The sequence below is a fragment of the Neodiprion virginianus genome, chromosome 6, assembly GCF_021901495.1.
Source record: "Neodiprion virginianus isolate iyNeoVirg1 chromosome 6, iyNeoVirg1.1, whole genome shotgun sequence".
Taxonomy (NCBI): domain Eukaryota; kingdom Metazoa; phylum Arthropoda; class Insecta; order Hymenoptera; family Diprionidae; genus Neodiprion; species Neodiprion virginianus.
The window spans coordinates 8,205,790-8,226,765 of record NC_060882.1 but is presented as its reverse complement, the minus strand read 5'-3'; the positions used below and the strand labels follow the sequence as shown (position 1 = coordinate 8,226,765).

At 36.4% G+C, this 20,976-nt stretch overlaps 1 protein-coding gene across 4 annotated transcripts in view; it reads right to left on the bottom strand.

Moving 5' to 3' along the window:
* Positions 1-55: 55 nt before the first annotated feature.
* The window catches only part of LOC124308104 (synaptotagmin-5), a 61,571-nt gene continuing 40,650 nt past the window's right edge, over positions 56-20,976 (bottom strand). For all 4 annotated transcript variants that reach the window (XM_046770462.1, XM_046770463.1, XM_046770461.1 and 1 more), the window contains 8 exons: positions 11,515-11,572; positions 10,657-10,876; positions 7,744-7,968; positions 6,227-6,322; positions 5,372-5,645; positions 5,050-5,283; positions 4,739-4,903; positions 56-4,671 (listed from right to left, as the gene is read on the bottom strand). In XM_046770462.1, coding sequence (XP_046626418.1) covers positions 4,498-4,671; positions 4,739-4,903; positions 5,050-5,283; positions 5,372-5,645; positions 6,227-6,322; positions 7,744-7,968; positions 10,657-10,876; positions 11,515-11,572 — 1,446 coding nt within the window. In that variant the 3' untranslated portion in view covers positions 56-4,497. The remainder of the gene's footprint in view (positions 4,672-4,738; positions 4,904-5,049; positions 5,284-5,371; positions 5,646-6,226; positions 6,323-7,743; positions 7,969-10,656; positions 10,877-11,514; positions 11,573-20,976) is intronic.

Below are 20,976 nucleotides of genomic sequence, written 5' to 3'. Positions count from 1 at the left end.
TCTATTAACTGAATTAGTCTCATGATTTTTTAACATTGATTAAAATTCTGTCACATTTGTGCAAACAACTTTATTTCACTGTTTTTAAACGACGATATTATACTCGGGATACGTGACAATAAAATATTAAACGCACATCACATTTAGGACACATTATGTGTTTGTTTGGTTTTTTTTTTTTTTTCACCTCTCCGTACGAGTAAATATACCGGGTTACTTCCGTATTGCGCCCTACAGAAACTCCTAATTATAAGCAAATCAGAGAACAAAGAGCTACTGAGAGTGAACTTGTACCCTGATTTGCCTATATTTAGTAGTCCCTATGGGACGCATCATTGAAATAACCCAGTATATATAATAATGTATTTACGTATATTCAAATACGAATGTATATATGCGCAAGTATAATTAGTGCACTGAGCAAAGTGAAAATGTTCAATTCGTCAAAATCAATAATATATGAATAGCGATGACAATTATGGGAATACAATTTTACAGAAATTACTTTTAGTGTAAATTTTTAACAGCCAAAATACGAAATCTAGTCTTTTTAGAATTATTTCTGGCTAAAGTGCTGAATAATTTGATTCTTAGTTTCCTACAATTAGGGTTTGACATTTTATAACGTGTATGCATACACATTGAATAGGATTTTGAGGTTTGCCTTTACAATTGCAGACAAAACAGTTCTATTGATTCATGTATCCAGCAGTATAATTATTAATAAATGTATAGAGACATCTATACCGGGTGATCCAGGAATACTGCTCCATATACTATCAATGTGTTCCTCATGAAAATCTGTGGTTGATAATGATAATTTTTTTTATTTCTCATAGGAATTTTGTCGTTTGAAAATTACAGTCGTTTGAAATTGGCTAATCCAGTAAAATCTCACGGTTCAGAACAGACCGAAATCGAGGCTAGCGGATCGTGATTTAATCATCACGGACTCGGCAGCTGTCCTGAAGATGCTACCGGATTGGTAAATTTCAAACGGCTGTAATTCGCAAACGACAAATTTCCTATCGAACGTAAAAAACGTTTCAGTCGCAGATTTTCACGAGGAACGAATTGGTAGCCTGTGGGACGATAGTTCTTGGTCGACCTGTATGCTCTGCATATATATATATAGATATTGTATGTATACGTATATAACACTGTGTATAATATATTAAATTTTCACCGTACATAAGTATATATAGAACATTGTAGATATCTGATATATATATATTTGTGTGTATTAATAATATATTATATAAGTTTAAGCGTACGATTCGGACCATGCTCATATCGAGTCATATGGTGTCTCTGACTACTCCCAGTAGTCAATATATATATATATATATATATACATATATATATATATGTATAATATATCAATAGTTTTTCTTAAATAGTTATATATTTATATGTATTTGTATATTTATTTTTCAATAACTGAATAACATTAACATTAGCTCTTTTTTGGTAATAGACATGTATATATATATATATATATATATATATAGTTAATCGTAATATTTTAATATGCTCTAGCACAGACGTCGTATATACACAGAGTGTCCTATTTTCAATTACCCATTAGGAAATTTGGAAAAATATAAAACGAGACACCCAGAGAAGAGGTTTCGGACGAAAGTTGAAAAGTTTGTGAGGTAAGAGTACAAAATTTGGCAGCATTAGTATCATAATTTTTGTATAGGTGACACGCTTTCGGATAATTTTAGTATTCACCGTTATTTTCACCAAATATCGATTTCTAATGAAACTCTTGGTTGCAGTCAAGTTGAATTTCAGCTAATTCCACCCACTTCGTAACTTCAAATTGTTTGTAGTTACAAGTTGCGTGAAAAAAAAATAGGGAATTTACGTAAAACATTTCGAGAAATGGCCACCTGCAACTTCTCGAGAGTATAAATTGAGTTATATGTAAGTATTAAAGTATCTTCAATCAGATGATATTGCAATTTTGCAGTCACCCTTGGAATCCTTCAGTTTGTGCATAAGACTTTATTCACCATTTCACTTATTCTCTGTTTTCTAAAAATGAGAATGAGTAATTTAAAACGGGATGCTCTGTATATAGGGTGTGCGACTTTAACAAACCTGCTACGAGCATGTCTTCAAAACTTACCAAAGTACCGAAAAATGTAGTTTCAAATAAAAGTTGCTGGCCGTGGCGATGGTTTTAAATATCTTTACGCCAATGTTCTTCGGATATTTTAGAGAGATTCAGTTTTTTTCATACCGTACTTGAAAAAAGGTCTGTCAAAGTAAGCTTGAAAATTATGAATACGGATTCGTAGTTTGAATAATAATGAAAACGTATCATTTTTTTCAATGAAAATTAACTTAATCCTCATTATTGTTTTTGGAAAGGGTTTACTTCTTCTAGCTTTTTGCGTCAATAAATTGTTACCGTCCGCTGCATCAGCTTAATTTAAGTTATAAAACAGATCGATAAAATAAGATAGTTCCGTTGAGATAATATAAACAGTTTCGAAATGACCAAAGTATGTCGAAGTAGACAAATTTAATTGATTTTCCCCCCATGAAAATGAGGCAAATTTTATTTGTAAAATCTGTCCGAATGTCCATTACTTAGAGAACTATCAAAGCGGATTAATTGAAATGGAAACTCTGTATAACATGTATCATATGATGTATCATAGAATCGATATATTCAATAATACGATTCGGTAAATGCAATCGACGTATATTTGTATATTGCTACGGTATAATGGATTTCCATAATTACATAACATTGAACTGTTTATTTGTTTCTTTTTTTTTCCGTTTTTTTTTTTTTTTTCTTAATTTTCTTTTTGTTCAGAACACAAGCTGAATGAACGTCAATGTTTGATTGAAAATTGTATATCAATCGCGATATGTCGGATTTTGGTCACGCAAGTTTTCGTTAACGATAAGGTAAAAAGTATCATGTAGTGTATATTAGACTTAAGTCACACTGTACACAGTTTGAAACTGGAGCTTGAGGTTTAGTGTTTTTCCACGTGAAATATATCTTCTTTTTTAAATTTGATTTGAAATTTTTTTTGAACCAACGACGAGAATAAATGATATTATTCAACGTATCTCTCAATAACGACATAATTAATTTCATGCTAATGTATTTGAATTATACTTTTGATCGAACATTATTAAATCCTTATGGGGGGCATACATCAATCATTATACCTGATTGAATTATCACTATAATACTTCGTACGTGTATAATATACATATACAATATTCATATTCACGATTAGTTTACATCGCAATATATATTATAGATCATGCATTTTTATGTTGCTTTGCTTTATCCCTGTGTATACGTACAATAATTTAATTAGAATTTCGAGCGCAAAGTTTTGTTGTTCTATTTTTTCTCCTTCTTCTTTCCATTTTGTTTCGCTCTTTTAATAATTATTTTTCATATTTTACTATCAATGTTATATATATATATATGTATATATATATATATATATATATTATATAAAACATTCAATAAGACATAATTACCAGGCCACAATTCATGAAAATTGTACGGTCCGCATTAGGTAGGCCTTTTATTTTTTGTATAATTTTCCAAATTTTCTATTAACTTATAACCGCTTATATACCGTACATCATATAATTATATATTTATATTCATATTTGTGTATATTTTAATTCATTCGTCTATTTATACATCATAATAATGTTGTTTCATTCGTTATATATATTTATAATTTGAGACCTGTTTCGGGTTTAATTGGACGCATATTACATGTATATGTATAATCGTATATTCTTTCTCGCGTCGTAGGTATGTACATATTACATATGTTACGTGCGTCGACTCCTCTTATTTTTCTTGTCCCTACATATATTCTTGTACTTTGTTTGCCTGACCATACCTATAACAATCGCATACGCGTAATCGTCATTTATTTAATAAATATTCATTTCAAATTCTAATTGACGGTTCTCTTCGTTGGTGCGGTGTGCAATCGGATGAATACATTGTAAACTTTTGTCTTTCTATGATTTGTCCTAAGTGAGAAACAAAAATCCAAGGTTCTGTATACAAAAATTGAAAGAAAAAAGAATAAACAAGCTTCCTTTACGTCTTTAATTTGCTTCATCTTCATCAGTCTACCTGTTGGGAGATTTATTTATTTTCTCTCTATAAATGCGTCAAGTTTGCATGAAAAATGTATATATGTATATAATATACTTGCCGAAGTTATTTGATAGAATGAATTGGCATTAAATCGAATAAGAATCAATCAGTTGTCATATATAATGTATAATTTGAGACAGGCCGTGTCAATCGATCGGGTGTAATATAAGTATGCGTAATGATATTAATTCCTGTATTTTCTTTAGGTCTCCTCGGACAATTTCAATCATGCCTCTTCTCCACATGCTCGTCATTGAATACAGTTAATAGCGTATTTGTTTCTCTTTAGTACGACTAGCGACTGTATCTTGAGTTACGTCAACGTTGTACTAATGAAGCGGATGCCACATGGCGATTGCCTTGGACGGAGATTGGGTCGCCAAAAGCCAATGATCTCGGCCCAAACTGTCCGCCTTGTCGCCGCTGACCAGGTTCGATCCTGGACCAACGGTGCAAATACCAACGGGCGTGTTGTTTCCGCTGTTCGAATCCAGCACGCAGATCTATGGATCAAAGTTTCCAGATCCTGGGTCAGATTTACGCATCGAGAATAATAATTACACAACGTACCTCTATGGACGACGAGGAGATCGCCGACTGTGGAACATTGAAGGAAAATGACTCGTTCCAAACCGGATCTCTGGTACCCTTTTGGGTTTTGGTTTTTCTCTTCTTAACTTTCGTACCTCCGGATAGAAGGTAGACTTTGACAAATGGATCGAGACACTCTTTGTCCTGTCGGATAATATGTAAGATAAGTTGAAGTTCAGTCTGTCTTACAGTTTTTTTTCCTGGCGATGTCGTTCTTGACGATCGTCGATCAGAAGCTGGATTCCGCGATTTGTTTCCAGTTTTGAGCTTGAGGAATGGCTTCACCTTACCTGAGGAGGGAATAGGTTTCGAGCTTTCAGCATGGCAACGGTGAGCAGCTCTGCTTTTGAGAGATAGGAAAGAGACAGCAGTACTTCCTGCCTTTCTCCCGGTGGTTTTCTCTCACGGGCGATTTCGCCCCAAATCTCAACCGAAGACGTCGACGACACCAGTTCCAACCTGTCCATCATCACCCGGACCGATCCAATAACGTCGTTTCTCGAATAGCGGTCATAGTCGAAAACCTACAATGCGGAAAAAGACACACGTGACGTAGCTAATCGAATAATTTTCAAGCAGGATGACACAATCGATCGCGGAATAAATCATTGCCTGTAGCACGAGAGTTTTGTCCTGCAGTTCCTCGTAGCTGACTGGAAACTTGAAGTGTTCGTCAAAGAAAGGATTCGGGTTGTCACGGTAGACCGAGGTCTGCCTCTTCCTCGTGTCCACCTCGGGATTCAGGGTCAATTTCACGTATGGATCGTTGAATCCACCCTGATCACTGCCCGCTAAATCGTGCGCTTCGATCAGGTGAACGTTCAAGTCCGATCTGTCAAAGTCGTACTGCAGACGCAGGTGAAGTCTGCCTAGACTGGGTCCGGACCTGCAATGCGATTGGCTTTGGAAAGGGGTTCGATGTTTGAAACTCATCGTCGGTTATTATGAAGTCGACATTTTTTTTTGTCATTGACAATATTCCAATTTTGAATGGGGTCTCTCTGAAATTTTTTCTCTTATCATTTCAGATTAATTATTGGTTTTTACTCAAGTTTTTTTTGAAAAACCTACCCTTCTTGGGGTTCTATAAAATTTTCTGAAATTCTCTTGTATATCACTTTATTTCGTTATATTCTGTGAAAAACGTTATATATTCCGCATGAATTACTGTCCATGTTCATGTGAATTTCCAGCCTCGTATATATTAATAAACGTTTCATTTCGTTCATATTACATATTTACACGTGACATGAATCGAAAATTAAATTTGAATTCAGTCGAGGGGGAATGGTTTCACCTTAGGACGCGTTGGTATACGTGGCCAATTGCTACACCCTGAAAAACGATCTATTCAAACCAGGCAACGCATTCTTGTACTCTGTTTGCTCGTGGTCTGGTTTGATCTAGTAAGTCCATCGACACTGTTCACGAACTTTCAGTAATCGTAATTCGAAGAAAGTTTCAAACCTGCGCGTATCGATGAGTAGCGGACCATCCCTGCGGGGGTAAAGATCCGGCTGCAGAGAGCCGAGGGGTGAAGTAGGTAGCGTGGGACCTGTGTCGCTGTAAAATTTGTCAAAAGTATGAAGCTGTACACTGAGAAAGATTGAGAAAAATTGAGTAAAACAGGTATCGTTAAAAAAAACTGTTTGAATATTGTTGAAATTACGAAAAACGAGGTACGCCTAACCATTTTGCGCTATTGTCGATCCTTTTTTGGTAATTTCAACGCTAAATCAGTTACTTCGGTATACTCTACTTTTTTTAGTTAAATAAGGCTTTAACATCGATTTATTGTTGCAAAAGCGTTAAATTTTCGCAACGGTTACAAGAAAATATAGCAACAGCGATCGTACTGAGAAAGAATAGTAACGGATACTAGACTTTCCGGTAACAGCTGGAAAACTAATTTTCATTTTGTACCTTGAACTATATTTTTCGATTCTGATAAAAAATGAAAACAGTTAAGGACTGAGCGGTAACCGGAACTAAAAATTTCTCTCAGTGTATGATAACAAGGGTGTAAACCGGCGAATGCCGATCTCTGCCGAAAGCCGCAAGGCACGGGGGTGGAGAATTTTGTACGGCGTGTAAGAATTTCTTGACACAACGATCGGTACGCAGTAATACGTCCTTTGATAAACGATGATTAAGAGAAAATTTCCTTTCAGGATTGCGTGCAAGCTGCAGCTCCGAATCAATTGATTAACGGGAGGAACCCAACTTAGTAAGCCGAAAAGTAAGTGGTGTTCGAGAATTTTTTCGACAAGGAAAAATTGAATGGATATTTTTTAAACTCTGACGATCTTTTATTACCAGTTTGAACCACATCTGGTAATTTTTTCAAGTAATTTGTGCGATATTTGGTCGAGTTATTAACTACGTCCTGCAGCAGGTCATCGCTCGTGTTGGCAATTTAATGCGTAGATTCTGGAGTTCGCAGTTTTGGTCTGAAACCAACGGAACTGAATTTTTTTCATTGTTTAGATTATTTCTGAGAACATGAACATGCCGTTGTGGTAATTGCGTTGTTTGAAGTTCCCACTTTGGATTTAAAAATTCTTTTAAAAACAATTGTCAAAAATGACACCATCTTTTTAAAACACGTGTAAAACATTAAACTTTCGACTCCAATGGGTAGATTTAGATTAATGTTATCAGAAATAATCCGAACGATGAAAAAAATGCAGTTTCGTTGATTTCAGATGAAAATTGCGACCTCCAGAGTGTACGAATTAAATTGCCAACGCGAACGAAGAAGACCTGCTTTGAAACGTAGTTAATAACTCGATCAACTATGATTCAAATGAGTTGAAAAAATTACCATATGTGGTTCAAACTGGTAATAAAATATCTTCATAGTTTAAAAAAATATCCATTCAATTTTTCCTTGTCGAAAAAATTCGCGGAAACCACTTACTTTGAAGGAACCAAAGGCAGGTTCATCCCTTAACGGGGGCGAACCCCTGTTGTATAATATTTACCTTCCGGATACCCTCGGGGGTGGAATGAGAAGAGGCGAGAGACACCGAGCTCTGTGGGCGACTCCTGCCGATCCGCAGGACACGGATGAGCTCGTGATGGTGGCTAAAGACACGAGGGAGCTTTGCGAGGGCGATGCGGTTCCGCTAAGGGCGCCGCTGCCGCAGCAGCTTGCAGGACTGGCGCTCCGGGCGTCCAAGGATGCGGCGCGGGCAGGAGATGGCGACCTAAGAGGAGGACCTTAGAACCTTGCGCTTTATCGCAAGCGGGCGCAGAGGCGAGCACTTATGAGGGTTTTATACGGGCGAATAAAGTGGGTCAATTTTGGGAATTTCTACGTCTTGAGTTTATTTTATTCAAAAGTAAGCAGATCGATCGCTTCACTTGCATCTTTTTAAATTACAGCCAATCAACGGGAAGCATTTTTATCAACAATAACGTAAGCCAATTCGTTCTTCGACGTGTTTTGCGGTGCCTATGATGCTGCAAAAAAGGCTCGAGTCGATTTGCTTCAAATTTGGTGACAGTTATATTTTCCCATAACTTGTCCTCTTTGCTACGATCACTATTCTTGTTGTTTGTTTTTTTTTTTTTTTTTCTTAATGATAAACACATTTTTTCGTAATTAAATAACAAACGCATAAATTTTTTACTGAAAATCGACTTCCATCTTCGAACAACAGTCATTTTATTTTGAAAAAAAATGAAATCTTGGCAAAGTGCCCAAGAATACTGTCACCGAATTTAATATAAATCGATTGAACTGTTTCCGAGATATCCTGAAAATCGCAAAACATGTCATCAAGCGAAATGGTTAACGTTGTAATAGTCAATAACAATGCTGTTCGTTAATTGATTTTATTAAAAATTAAATTCGAATGAAACTTGATCCACGTAGTTTCGAACAAATCGAACTCTGATCGAATCGAATAATTAATTACCGAGTTATAAATTCCCAAGATTCAACCACCTCTTCAACGTTCTATTCGTATATACCCCTGTAATAGAATGCTATTGTCTGTCGTTACCGAGCGAGTAAAACGTAACTTATTTTGATTATTATTAGTGCCTAATCATCGTTGATCGAAAAACCTTGCAGTTTGCGTAATTCTACAATATGCAATTCCGAACACAGATATCGAAAATTAATGTTTGTTTTACGCAAGAATGCACTGTCAACAAATCTTTAGGTATGAATTTTCCAACGTTCCAATTCTCGCATGAAAAACATAAGTTTGGGGAAACTGTTTTGTTCGGTGTAAATTGCCTGTGGAATTACGTTGGCTGTGACGATTTTACATAAGTGATACGCACGGGCTATGATAATGCTAAAAGACACCTTACTCGGTCGTTAAAGGCTGACAGGACAAAGAAAAATTTCATTATTAAAGTTACCAGAAATCCAGAAAATTCTGGTCAAACGGTTATTGTTGTAATAGCTGTGTAAATATTGTTGGAATTAAAAGAAACTCTCGTACAATTGACAATGTAATGTGATTATAGTTATCACTACCACATTTCTTGGTTATCGCAACATTAAATCTGTTGGTTTGGTTGACCATATTTTCTCAGTAAATAAGGCCTTGTCATCAACTGACTGTTGTACCAACATTAAATCAAGCGATAGTAACAAGACAATAATTACCGTAATCGAAAATAATACTAACACATACTGGATTTTGTATAAAAAGCTACCAAGCTCATTTTCGCCTAGTACCCATAAATATGTTTTTCGGTTACAGTAAGAAGTAAAAAAGAGGCAAAAGCTGTGTACAGTAAGGTGGTTTTCATTTTGGATGTTTTTAATCTTTGACTTGGCCGCGCCCCAGATTGGTTCAAATAAATAAATAAAAATCTCCTTCAAACCTCAGATCTCTGAGTGAAGCTTGTCACATAAAAAACACACATGTTTTACTACAGTTTTAGTGTATATTTTTCCGCAGGACCAATTGTTAGTAAATAAAAATCTGTTACTGTGAGAAATCAGCGATCATTAATTATTGTCTAATAAAAAACATCAGCATCGTCTATGAAATATTCTATGTCAGCTGTACCCAATTATAATTTGACTTCTTTGTGAGTTTTATACCAGCTTACAATTGCCACAAAATATTCCGTCGACGATGCTGATATTTTAATCAAATATTATAGGATCAATGCTGATCGATTTCTTGCACTTATAAATATTTTCATAACAGTTAGTCCACCGACCAAATATACGTGTACTAAAAATTGAGTAAAAATGTGTATATTTCGAATGGCAAATTTGACAGACCTTTCGAGAGGGTTTAGGGTTTAGGGTTGAGTACTGAGAAGAATTTCATTTGTTATAGTAACTAGAAAAATTCAGTAAAGCAGGTATCGCCAAAAAACTGTTTGAATATTGTTGGTATTACGAAAAACGAGGTACACGTAACCATTTTGCGCTATTGTCGATCCTTTTTTGGTAATTGCAACGAAAAATCAGTTTGTTCGGTTTACTCTACTTTTTTTAGTTAAACAAGGCTTTAACGTCCGATTTATCGTTGCATAAGCGTTAAATTTTCGCAACGGTTACAAGAAAATATATAAACAGTGATCGTGATGAGAAAGAACAGTAACGGATACCAGACTTTCCGGTAACAGCTAGAAAACTAATTTTCATTTTGTATCTAAAAAATGATAATAGTTAGGACCTAGCGGTAACCGGAACTAAAAATTCCTCTCAGTGAGGGTTGAAAGAGATACTTGTGTGTTTAAGGAGATTAATATTTATTTATCTCGAACCAGTTTCGTTGGCGGGGTCTCGAATAAGTCCAAAACAAGGACCACCCTGGTGTATAATACGATATGAACCGTATGTAGAAACTTGTCTGGGCCCGTAGCAGCCACGTGTATTTTATACGGCAAACAGAGCGGGGTGAAGTGTTAATCACCTCGAACCCCTGCTCGGGGGGTATGAAGAGGCGGTGTGGGCGGCGTCAAGGTAGTGACGACCGTCCGGACCGAAAGCTCTGATCTGCGGAGACGAGCCTCGGTGAACCGAGGACCCAGATGCTCCCTCCAACGAGCTTTGCGAGCTCACGGATGGCGTTCTCGCCAGCGGCCTTCCTCCCCCTCCAGGGTAGCTGCGACTCTGATGAGGCAGCCCGCCACCTGAAGGAGCGATTATTTTCGTTCGTTAATTTCCGGCCATTGAATTCATTCCGCGATTATGATCGATGGATCAGGCGAGAGGAAAGCTCGTGTGGGGTTGATTCTTTGTACCTACCGTTTTGGGGGGAAGTAACACGGCCCTTGTCACGTTGAACGGATATTGTAATTGGAAGAGATATTTTTCAGATTCGTCAGTTCACGGAATTAGAATGTTTTACGGTTCAGGGTTTCCGATCAATGTGTATAGCTGTTTTTATAATAAACATTTAGTTCTCACGGAAAGAAAATTATTTATTCGAGTACCAGCAGATTTGAAAAATCGAATCAAACTATCCTGAGATCAGGATTAGTGAAAATACTTCTTTTTTCAAAGTAGCCTGAATTCATTTAAATAGCTCATCCGTGTGCAGCGACGAGAAATTATTGCTATAAAATTTTAATTGTCAATTTCCGATCATCACACACGAAGTTAAAATAAATTTGAGAAAATCTGTCGTAACCTCCTTTGTAATCTTATTTTCTTTTCCATTTCTGCATTACTCGTTACTCGCGTACTCTTTTCCGAAGACATATTATTCCCACTACACGAGTTTATCGTCTGGAGAATATTTATTGATATAAAGTGTGAAAAGGTTTACCTGATTCCGTAACAGCCGACGGCTGAACGGCGTGCTGTTCCTTGGCGACATTGAATTCCTGAAACATCGAGTAGAACGAGGGTGTTGAAAATTTCAGAATCAGCCAGTATCTATAAGCATGGAAAATAATGTTTGCACGCAAAATTAGAGAGACGGATAAGTAGTCTCTGAAACTGAAGCTGGGCAATATTTCCGAGCATCATCTGAGTGGAAGAGAATAGAACGACACTGTGTTATATACACGGTGAAAAGTAATTAAAAGTATTGAAGAAAGGAGTTGACATCGTGCCGGGTGTACAAACGCCGTTTGTTTTACCCTTCTCTATAATTACTCAGAAACGATTACCGCTGCAATTAACTACCAACCGTCATACATTTTCCGATGCTTAATTTTATTCACGACACCATGCCCTATATTTGTCCTTATTTAATTATATCCATGTATGTAGGTACATGTTACGGTAGTTTTAGCACTTTATTACAATTTAACTCTTCTTTTTTAAAATTTTCCAACGAATGATCGATCAAAAAAGCATATATGTATAGAATACATCTATATATATATATATGTATATATATATTTATATGTATTATACCGCGGTACTTTAAGAGACTTGAAATAAACTTTACACCTGAGCTGTAATAAAAAACAAGAGGGTATCGGCATCAGTGTTTATTAATGTGCGTGACAATATTGGACAACTTTGAATTCTCTGTCTCAGACAAGTCGAACAAATTACGAAGACAAGAGTCTCAGAAAGGAGAAAACCAAAAATACTACATTAGGAAATAAAATACAACCAAGAAACCTTAAACTAATCGAAAACAAACCAACAAAATTGAAAGCAAAAGAAACAGAGAAACAATGAACACAAGTACAACGATAGAAAATAAAAATTACAGAGGAGCAAAGTTGAACAAGGTAAAAGTATAAAGACGTAGGTCTGTTTGCATAAGATAAAACTAAAGATAAAATAAAAATAACCACAAATATTAAAATTCAAATTACAGTCATAAATAATTAGAAAATACATCAGATGAAAATGAAAAGCAAGGTCAGAAAAGAAGGTAAACAATCGTATTTATGTGTTTTTGTATATATATATGCACGCTCAATAAAGTTTGAGAAATCGATCCAAGTAATCGTCTCCCACAAGGCTTCAAACTTGTCAATAAGTTCATCGCGCAGGTCGTGTTCATGTGAGAGTGCAGTGTGTGGAGAAAAAATGATAAAGAATAAAAAACGAGTTATAAAAAGGAGGGGGGGGGGGGGGGGGGGGGTGAAAAAAGAAAAGAGGATTCGTCAGTGTCTGTTCTAAAGTGCCGACCCTCTTTCCATCAGCTGGTGAACATACATGCACGATGTACGAATTTATACCTATACACATACGAGGGTATTTCAGAATAAATAATTTACGATTTTCGACCATGCCAACCCCTGAAAACTTTTTTTAGGTTAAAAGAAAGATTCTGTCAAAATATTAGCATTTCAAGATGTATTGAAGATCGCGCTAGGTTGATTTTTCAATTTTTCAAGTTTTCTGTGTTTACGAAGAATCGCGAATAAACATTTTTGTTTATTTCTTGCATCAATTTACGTCACAAATAAAACCCAGACTTGTAATATTGAGTATCCAGTTGAAGTTTTCGAAGTGTATCCTGACGACTTTTTCATTATTAATTCAATCTCCTAAAATATTTATAATTTAATATGATCTCTTAATTTATGAGAATCAGATTCCCGGTTAATACATCGTTATGTTACGGATCGTGATCTTCGTGGATCTGAATACAAATGTCAGGAAAGAAATAATAGCTAAAGTGCTCCACCGTGATTCTTCAAAAATTCAAAAAAAAAAAGTGAAAAATCAAATAACCACGATCTTCCATAAAACGCAGACCGCTCACCTTTTTACATAATCCTTCTTTTAACCCAAACAAACTTTTTAGGAGGTGCTACTGTGGGAAAACGTTAATTATTTTTTCTACGCGTGTTGCAACGCGTCTCCTTGCCTATCTATCTATAAGCGTGTCTATCTATTTTCGGGGAGAGGGGTACGACTTTCACTGTTCGTGGTCTCTCGATATAGTGCGAATGCCTCGGCGGCATATCGGATAGAGGAGGGTGGATATGGTGTAGATGGGTGGCTGGCTGTTGCACGGGCTGCCTTCGCCAAGTATAAAGCTCGACGAACTTTCTCCCCGCGCTGGTTAGACGAGCTTCGAAGAAGGACGAGGGATGGGACGAGATGGGGGGAGGGGTGGGAGGGTAGCTCGAAGCCACCCTCCGCCACGGGTCGATACTCTCCGAGTGGCGCGGGCGACCGGAGCAACTGGGGCGACTGTTATGGGGATGGTGGGGTGGGTGGCGTCAAGGGGCGCCGGAGGGGGGAATTATGGGTTGGGCGCCTTTCGCTCGGCACCCCTTGAAAATATCTAAAATCACAAATCTCGAGTGCCATGCCTACAAGTTGGACACACACACACACACAAACAAACAAAAAAACGCACAGCATATCAATGTGGGCGGTAAAATGCATAGAAGCCTTAACTTTACGGCTAACTTGTTTACGAACTTGGTCCGAAATAAAATGCGAGCTTAATTCTATGCGAATTGTGTGACGATGACTGGCGATAAGGCCGACTTGAGAGGATGGGATGCATTGTCGCGTAAGTTGTGGAGAATCGAAGTTAATCGCAATTTGTTACGGACCTTTCAGATCGATAACTAGTTAGCCGGAAGGATAAGGCATTTTACTGTAGAGTAATGTAAATTAATGGGTTCTCAGTGGCTCACTATTTTTGTGTAATCAAAGCTGGGACCAGTTTCCTTCCTAATCAAATTTTATGCGCCAATGATTAGCGGTGCGAGTATTACGGGAAAGAAACGATACGTTGATTGTAGGCACGTAAGATTTCTATGTAGAGAAAACTCGTTTCAGTTTTGATTCCAAAAACGAAAATACAGTAAGTCACTGAAAACCTAGCAATGAAAGTTACTGTATCTACAGGTATACCTTAGATGCATACCAGATATAACCGAGAGTGTTAGATAAGTTGTATACTATAAGTTTTTTCCTAGCTAAATGCGCTATACATTTATATGAGTATGCGGCATTCCACGTCAATTCGACTACGGTCTGACCCTCACCCTCTTGGATTTAGTCCGCGATTTTTTATATCGTTGTTTCGATTCTAAAAATCATTTCCATATTTTTTCAGATTTTTCCTTCCTCCTTTCGGCGCCCCCAGAGCTCCTTGAATGATGATATTTTGGCAGTGATTGCGATATTTTTTACAACTATTTTATAAAATTACCTCCATTCTGAGGCTAAAACTAAAAACATATCTACCTTTGAAGTGGGCAGGCAAAACAGTAATTTTTTAATAATGTTTTAACTGATAAATAATTCTTATTAAAGATATTTGGATGTTTCTTTTTTTAATATTCGGGGTTCGATATAAATCCCGTAATACAACAATAATTTGGAAATTTTTATTTAAATTCAAAATAGAAAAATGAAAGTGACTAGTTGTAAAACAAATGATTTTGAATAAAAAAAAATTTTTCAAGTTCAATTGAAACTTACAGATTGATGTTACATTAGGCAAGATACATCGAGCCCTGAAAATTCAAAGAAAAAATCAGAATGACAAAAAAAAAATACATTAATTAATTAAAATATTTATGAAAAATCACAGTTTTGCTTGCTGATTTTTGACTTATGCCCCAGAAATGATATAACTTTTTTTTCAATTTTCAAAAATATCGCAATCACTGTCAAAATATCATAACTTAAGGGGCACTGGAAGCACCGAGTGAATAGGACAAACCTAAAAAAAATGTGAAACGATTCTTAGAACTGGAACAACAATATAAAAAGTCGGATGCCAAATCCAAGAGTGTGAGGGTTAGATCCTATTCGAATTTACGTGGAATACCCCATACATATCCGTGTGTACGATTCTATGTATCGTACAGTATTGTACAGTCACGCAGGGGCCGGATTTTTTTTACAGGTCTTTTTTCTTCTCCTTAGACTTCGTACATCTACATCTATAAGTCGTGTAACTGTGAACCTACTCTCGTTTTTCCACTCGATATCAACAAGTGTTAACGCACCCCACACTTTTTGTACCACATTATTGTACATATACGGTACTGCTGCACACCCCATGAAAGGATTTTCTAAGAGGATGTGGCCATGGTATTAGTTACGTTACGATTAACGCAGAGTTAAAGATCATTAACAAGAAAACGAAATTCCACCTTCATTATATACAATATTTATAGTTATAATTATATCACGTCATGCTCGCTATTGTCCTTTCGTAAGAAAAATTAATATTAAAATAATTTTTAGCACGTTATAATTTTGCGAATGAGATTTTTTTATGATCGAGGAATCGGGTAGGAGCAGCACAGCTAATTCGTACTCGCCTAGTTGTCTGATTAAAGACTATTAATAGATGTTGATTAGCAGTAGATTAGTTATATCAGAGAAAGTTATATTATGTAAGCTCTTGAGATTTCAACTCTTTCAAAGCTATGCTGCAAGGCTGCAAAATAAAGATTTTTCCTTCAACGTTTCTTCAAGTTAAGAGCATTAGCTTCAAGCTCGTAAAATATAAAGAGAAACATACATTTATGTACATAGTTGAAAAGGGTTGATCACCCTTTCACGTCCGTGATTTATTATACGTATAATTATTCAGTCATGAACGTTGGGATAATCGTTATTAGCGCGAATATGCTCGGGGCTGTGAGTTGTGCATCAAAGTTCCTTGATAACTCTGTATACCCTTTTGTATGTACCTATACAACTTTATACACGTATGTATAATACGATTATAATTTGACCCGCGGTGAAATCCGACCGCGATTTTTAACACGCCGTATAATAATATAACGATCAGACATATATATGACGACGACAACGACGACGACGATGATGATGATGATGATGATGATGGTGACAAGTATTTCAGGTTATAAATGATCGTTTCGTGCAGGCAGGTTCCCAATTTGAAAATATCACCGTGTATAATGATCAAGTTAATATAACGTTATAATATAACCAGAAAATAAGAAGAAGATGTGGAAAAAATCGTTTTATATAATCGATTCTTGTCCCCTGAAGCTGCGCGCTTCCATAATTGTGATGAAGTACTTTACTCAAGCGACGCGAAAACCCTCGAGAATATTACTGAAACTAATATTGAGAGTGCAGAACACTATCGAATATTTGTTAATACACGTACACAATAAACCCCACAACCTTATAACGGACGGGCATATCTGTAACGAGCAGGCAGCGTTTGTAAAGCGAGACTTTTTATTTTCGATTATCAGTGTAATACAAAGCGAGGAGGAGGATGATTTCTCATCTTCTAAAGCTCTTCAACATATACCTATACCTATGCCTATATATATATATATATATATATATATATATATATACGTGTGTATACAATCTGGTAACGGATTTTAATTAGTACACCGTTGTTATACTGATTCCGTAGGAAGCACTTGACGTTTAATCAATTATTATTATTATTATTGTTGTTGTTATTATTATTGTTGTTGTTGTTGTTGTTGTTATTATTACTATTATTACTACATATCATCGTTATTACTATGATTATTGTTGAGAGGCGTGAGACTATCGTAAGGCAGAGAGCAATTATTCACCTGCGGCTCTTGCGTAATTGGAATGCCATTTGCGAAGGTCCTGCCAACGCTAATGAGTTTCCTGTTTTCAAATCTGACGGGTCAATGCGCGTTATTAATATATACGTGTAACACCGATGAACTCTGACCCCGTCAAGCGTTTTCTACCCTCTGCAACTGGCACTGCAGCGCACCGCGAAAAATTTCTGTTACCGATTACTACGCGGTCGTTAACAGGTGTTTTAATTTTTTTCATTATTTTCAACGCAACGGAAAAATACTGTTCTCCGGTAAAATGAAAATAAATGTGTTTTAACTGTGGCGAGAAAACTTGGTACACGTTACTTATTTCGTTTGATTAAAATTGCCACTCGTACTATATTTTCTTGTAACAATGTATTGCGATAATTCGATGTTTGGGTGTAGGTGTTAATAAATTGAGGTCAGGGTCTTGTTAAAATTAAAAAAAAAAAAAAAAAATGTAGCCAACCGAAGAAAGGGATTTAAAATTTTTAGTATTGCCAACTGTAACCACGCTAAATAATTTGTTGTACCACATTTCTCTGTGATTTAAAAAATTTTTAAACCGTTGTATCGCGTGAAGATAGTCGTATTCCTGCAGTTTTCTTGGTAACTATAAATAATGAAATTTGTTCTCAGTGCGTCCAACTGACGTAACGAAGATGCGACGCGTAGGCAGATTCGTGTCAACATCCCTCTGAAGCGATATCGGAGAAAAGATATTATTCCTACCATCCTTGAACTGCACTTAACGTCAAACCAATTGAGTGCGCTTCGCTCTGCGATGCTGCAATCCAACGCCCCGGAGCTCTGGGAATTGTCAACCTCTGACCTTACGTAACTGAAATTGCCCTCCACCCTAGAACCGTATAACTACTGTTAACGGTATTGGAAATAAATAGAGTGTCGCGTAAAAGAAAAAGGCAAAAAGTGATCAAAGCTTGTTAGAAATCAATACAACTTACCGCGATAAAATTACAGCGTTTCGACGAAATCGCTTCGATCGTTTGTTACGTACTGTCCGCCCACATCGAATTTTCATTAGCCAACAAAAGTTTGTGACAAATATAAAAAAATGCTTCTTCTTTTGCGGTACAAAAAAAAAAAAAGAAAGAAAAAAAAAACAAAACAAACAGCAGCTTATATGTTCGTTCATATTATATTCTCCCCGTTTATCGTTAGTCTCATGCAAATGATGAACACGGCTTCAACAACTCTCAACTCGTTGTTATTATTATTATTGTTGTTGTTGTTGTTGCTGTTATAATTACACCGTTTTATCACGAAGTTGTACAAAGGTTTAATTATATTTGAACATAATGGAACACGGTAATTTCTGTTTTCATTCTTTCGTTATTAACATACTATGAATTTTCCGCGAAACTCGATTACATACCATATTATTTTTCAAAATTACACGTCACAGCTCGTTCGGCCCCGCGATTTATTCGCATTCTCGACATTTTTCCACACCCTTGCGTGTGTGCGTGTGTGTGTATAACGTAGTTCGCGTCTTTCCGAGTGCACGGCAGTAGCTTATCTTACACGAGACGCAAAGAATGGAAACGCAACAAGTGCGAGAGAACCTCTTACATTATGGACTCTACGGTCTGCCATCAACAATACATCAGTGAGCTTCACCTCAACCTCTGAGCTTTCGTTTCCCGCGGACTGAACATCGACAATATATTTGTCCTATTTTGTTTGCAGACCTGGGGGTCTCGCTTTTCTTTTCGCGAACGGTGATCCCGAGATTTTTGCCCAGAGTTTCCACCTACAATAGAAACTCCGCACACGGTAGGTACGTGAAAATACTCGAAACGGGTGTCGTAATGGGTCAGACTCGGGCCCATTGTTAGAGAAAATCACGCGACCGCTAAACGAGAATGGGGCGGGATTTGAGACAGAAAAAAAAATAAATAAACGGTGCGCGTCCGAGCTTTCTTTGTAAACTGGAACACTTTTTCTTCCCTTGATCTCTCTTCTGGCTTCTATTATTCATATTATATTGTGATATTTAACGTATTCCGGTGCTTTCCGGGAAAAGCTCAAGGTGCAGTTTTGTCAGGAATAAACTTTTGTCTTCCAAACCGTAATATAACTTACAATTTGTCATTAATTTTTTTTTTTAATAAATTTCCTACGCTGATGGCTTGAAAAAAATGGAATTAAGGAAAATATCGTTGTGCTCAAATCCTACACTGTATATTTTTCGAAAAGTAAATATAAATCGTAGAAAAATTCGTATAGAGACTGCTCCTGATACTTATACAGGGAATAAATATATTCAGAATGAAATTGTACAAGAATTAGTTTCTTTCGCCAGAAATAATATTCAGTCGAAATACCTACGAGACATATAAAGCTCCGAAACTGTACTTGCAAACAATTTGTACATATTTTTAACCAGCTATTTGTTCTGTCATTTACCGTTACTTCGGTTAATTTGAAAAAAAAAGGTAAAACAGAATCAACAGTGTTTCAGAAATATTTTTTGAGCATCTTTACAAACGGCGAAGTTCAAAAATGTGAAAACAATAACAATGGTATACTCAGCGAGTTCCGAAAGAACGGATTGCTGAGAAAATATTCGATAAAAAGGTGGAAAAAGTTGACCCAGACGGCCAAGAACGCGGATTTCTGAGACTTCTCTTATCTGACCACACCCAGTGTGTATTATTGACGATCTGAAACTTGGCTGGTACATTTTAGCTAAAGATAAGGACGACAAGAAGATAGTTCTAATTCCTCGATCTAACGATATGCAGTATCTTTGGGAAAAAAAGAAATTCTACAATTCGCGACGTCATAGATTTTAACAAGTCCACGATACAAAAAAAAAAGAAAGAAAAGTTCAAGCTACTCAGTCGCAGGATCAGAATTCTTCTGCCTTCAAGGTTAAACTCCGTCGCGCAGAATTCGTTGCAGCTCTTCGTCCAAAGTATTTTACTAAAAGCATAATGTTTTCACCGATTGAAGTACCGCTTAAATCTAGCGAGAATTCTCGAAAGCGAAAGTTGTCGTAAGTTGTCTTTAAGGAGGGGGCTGAATAAATAAGCGAAAAGTTCACCAAAGTATCCCGGAAGCTTGGAACTTTTCGAATAAAGTTATACCTGCTTTCAGATTCGGAGTTATTCGCATCACACTATTTGTATGATAAACAAATTTTTCTTTCTTTTCTCTCTGCTTCTTCGATATCATCTCCTGCAGCTATTCTCCACTTGCAGACGTAGGAAGAGGAACTCGAGCGTGAAATCTGAGCTCTAAATTTTCATGCATACATGCATAGAGAGAGAGAGAGAGAGAGAGAGAGAGAGAGAGAGAGAGAGAGAGAGAGAGAGAGAGAGAGAGAGAGAGAGAGAGAGAGAGAGAGAGAGCCTAATTCGATAAACCTCTGCCGTGAGAAGATGATCCTCAACCCTGTAGTGGGATGTACATACATAAGCAGACACTAAACTAAAACATAATACCCACTCTTGGCAAAGTTTCGATTTCATCTGATTAAACTAAAATCGTATAACTATCACGAGTTTGGAATCATCTCCTAATCATCTCCTGCAATATAAGTTCTTTTCTCCATTGAGTCGATTGTTGGTAGGAGAAAAAAAAATTATACAATTTGCCGATCTGTCTACAGTGAGAAAAATTGTTATTACAGTTATTAGAAAATTCTATTGGAATTGATAAATAACGTTGAGATAACAGTTTAAACACTGTTTGAATTTAAAGAAAATTGTTTTTTTTTTAACGTGATTTATATTTTTTGATTA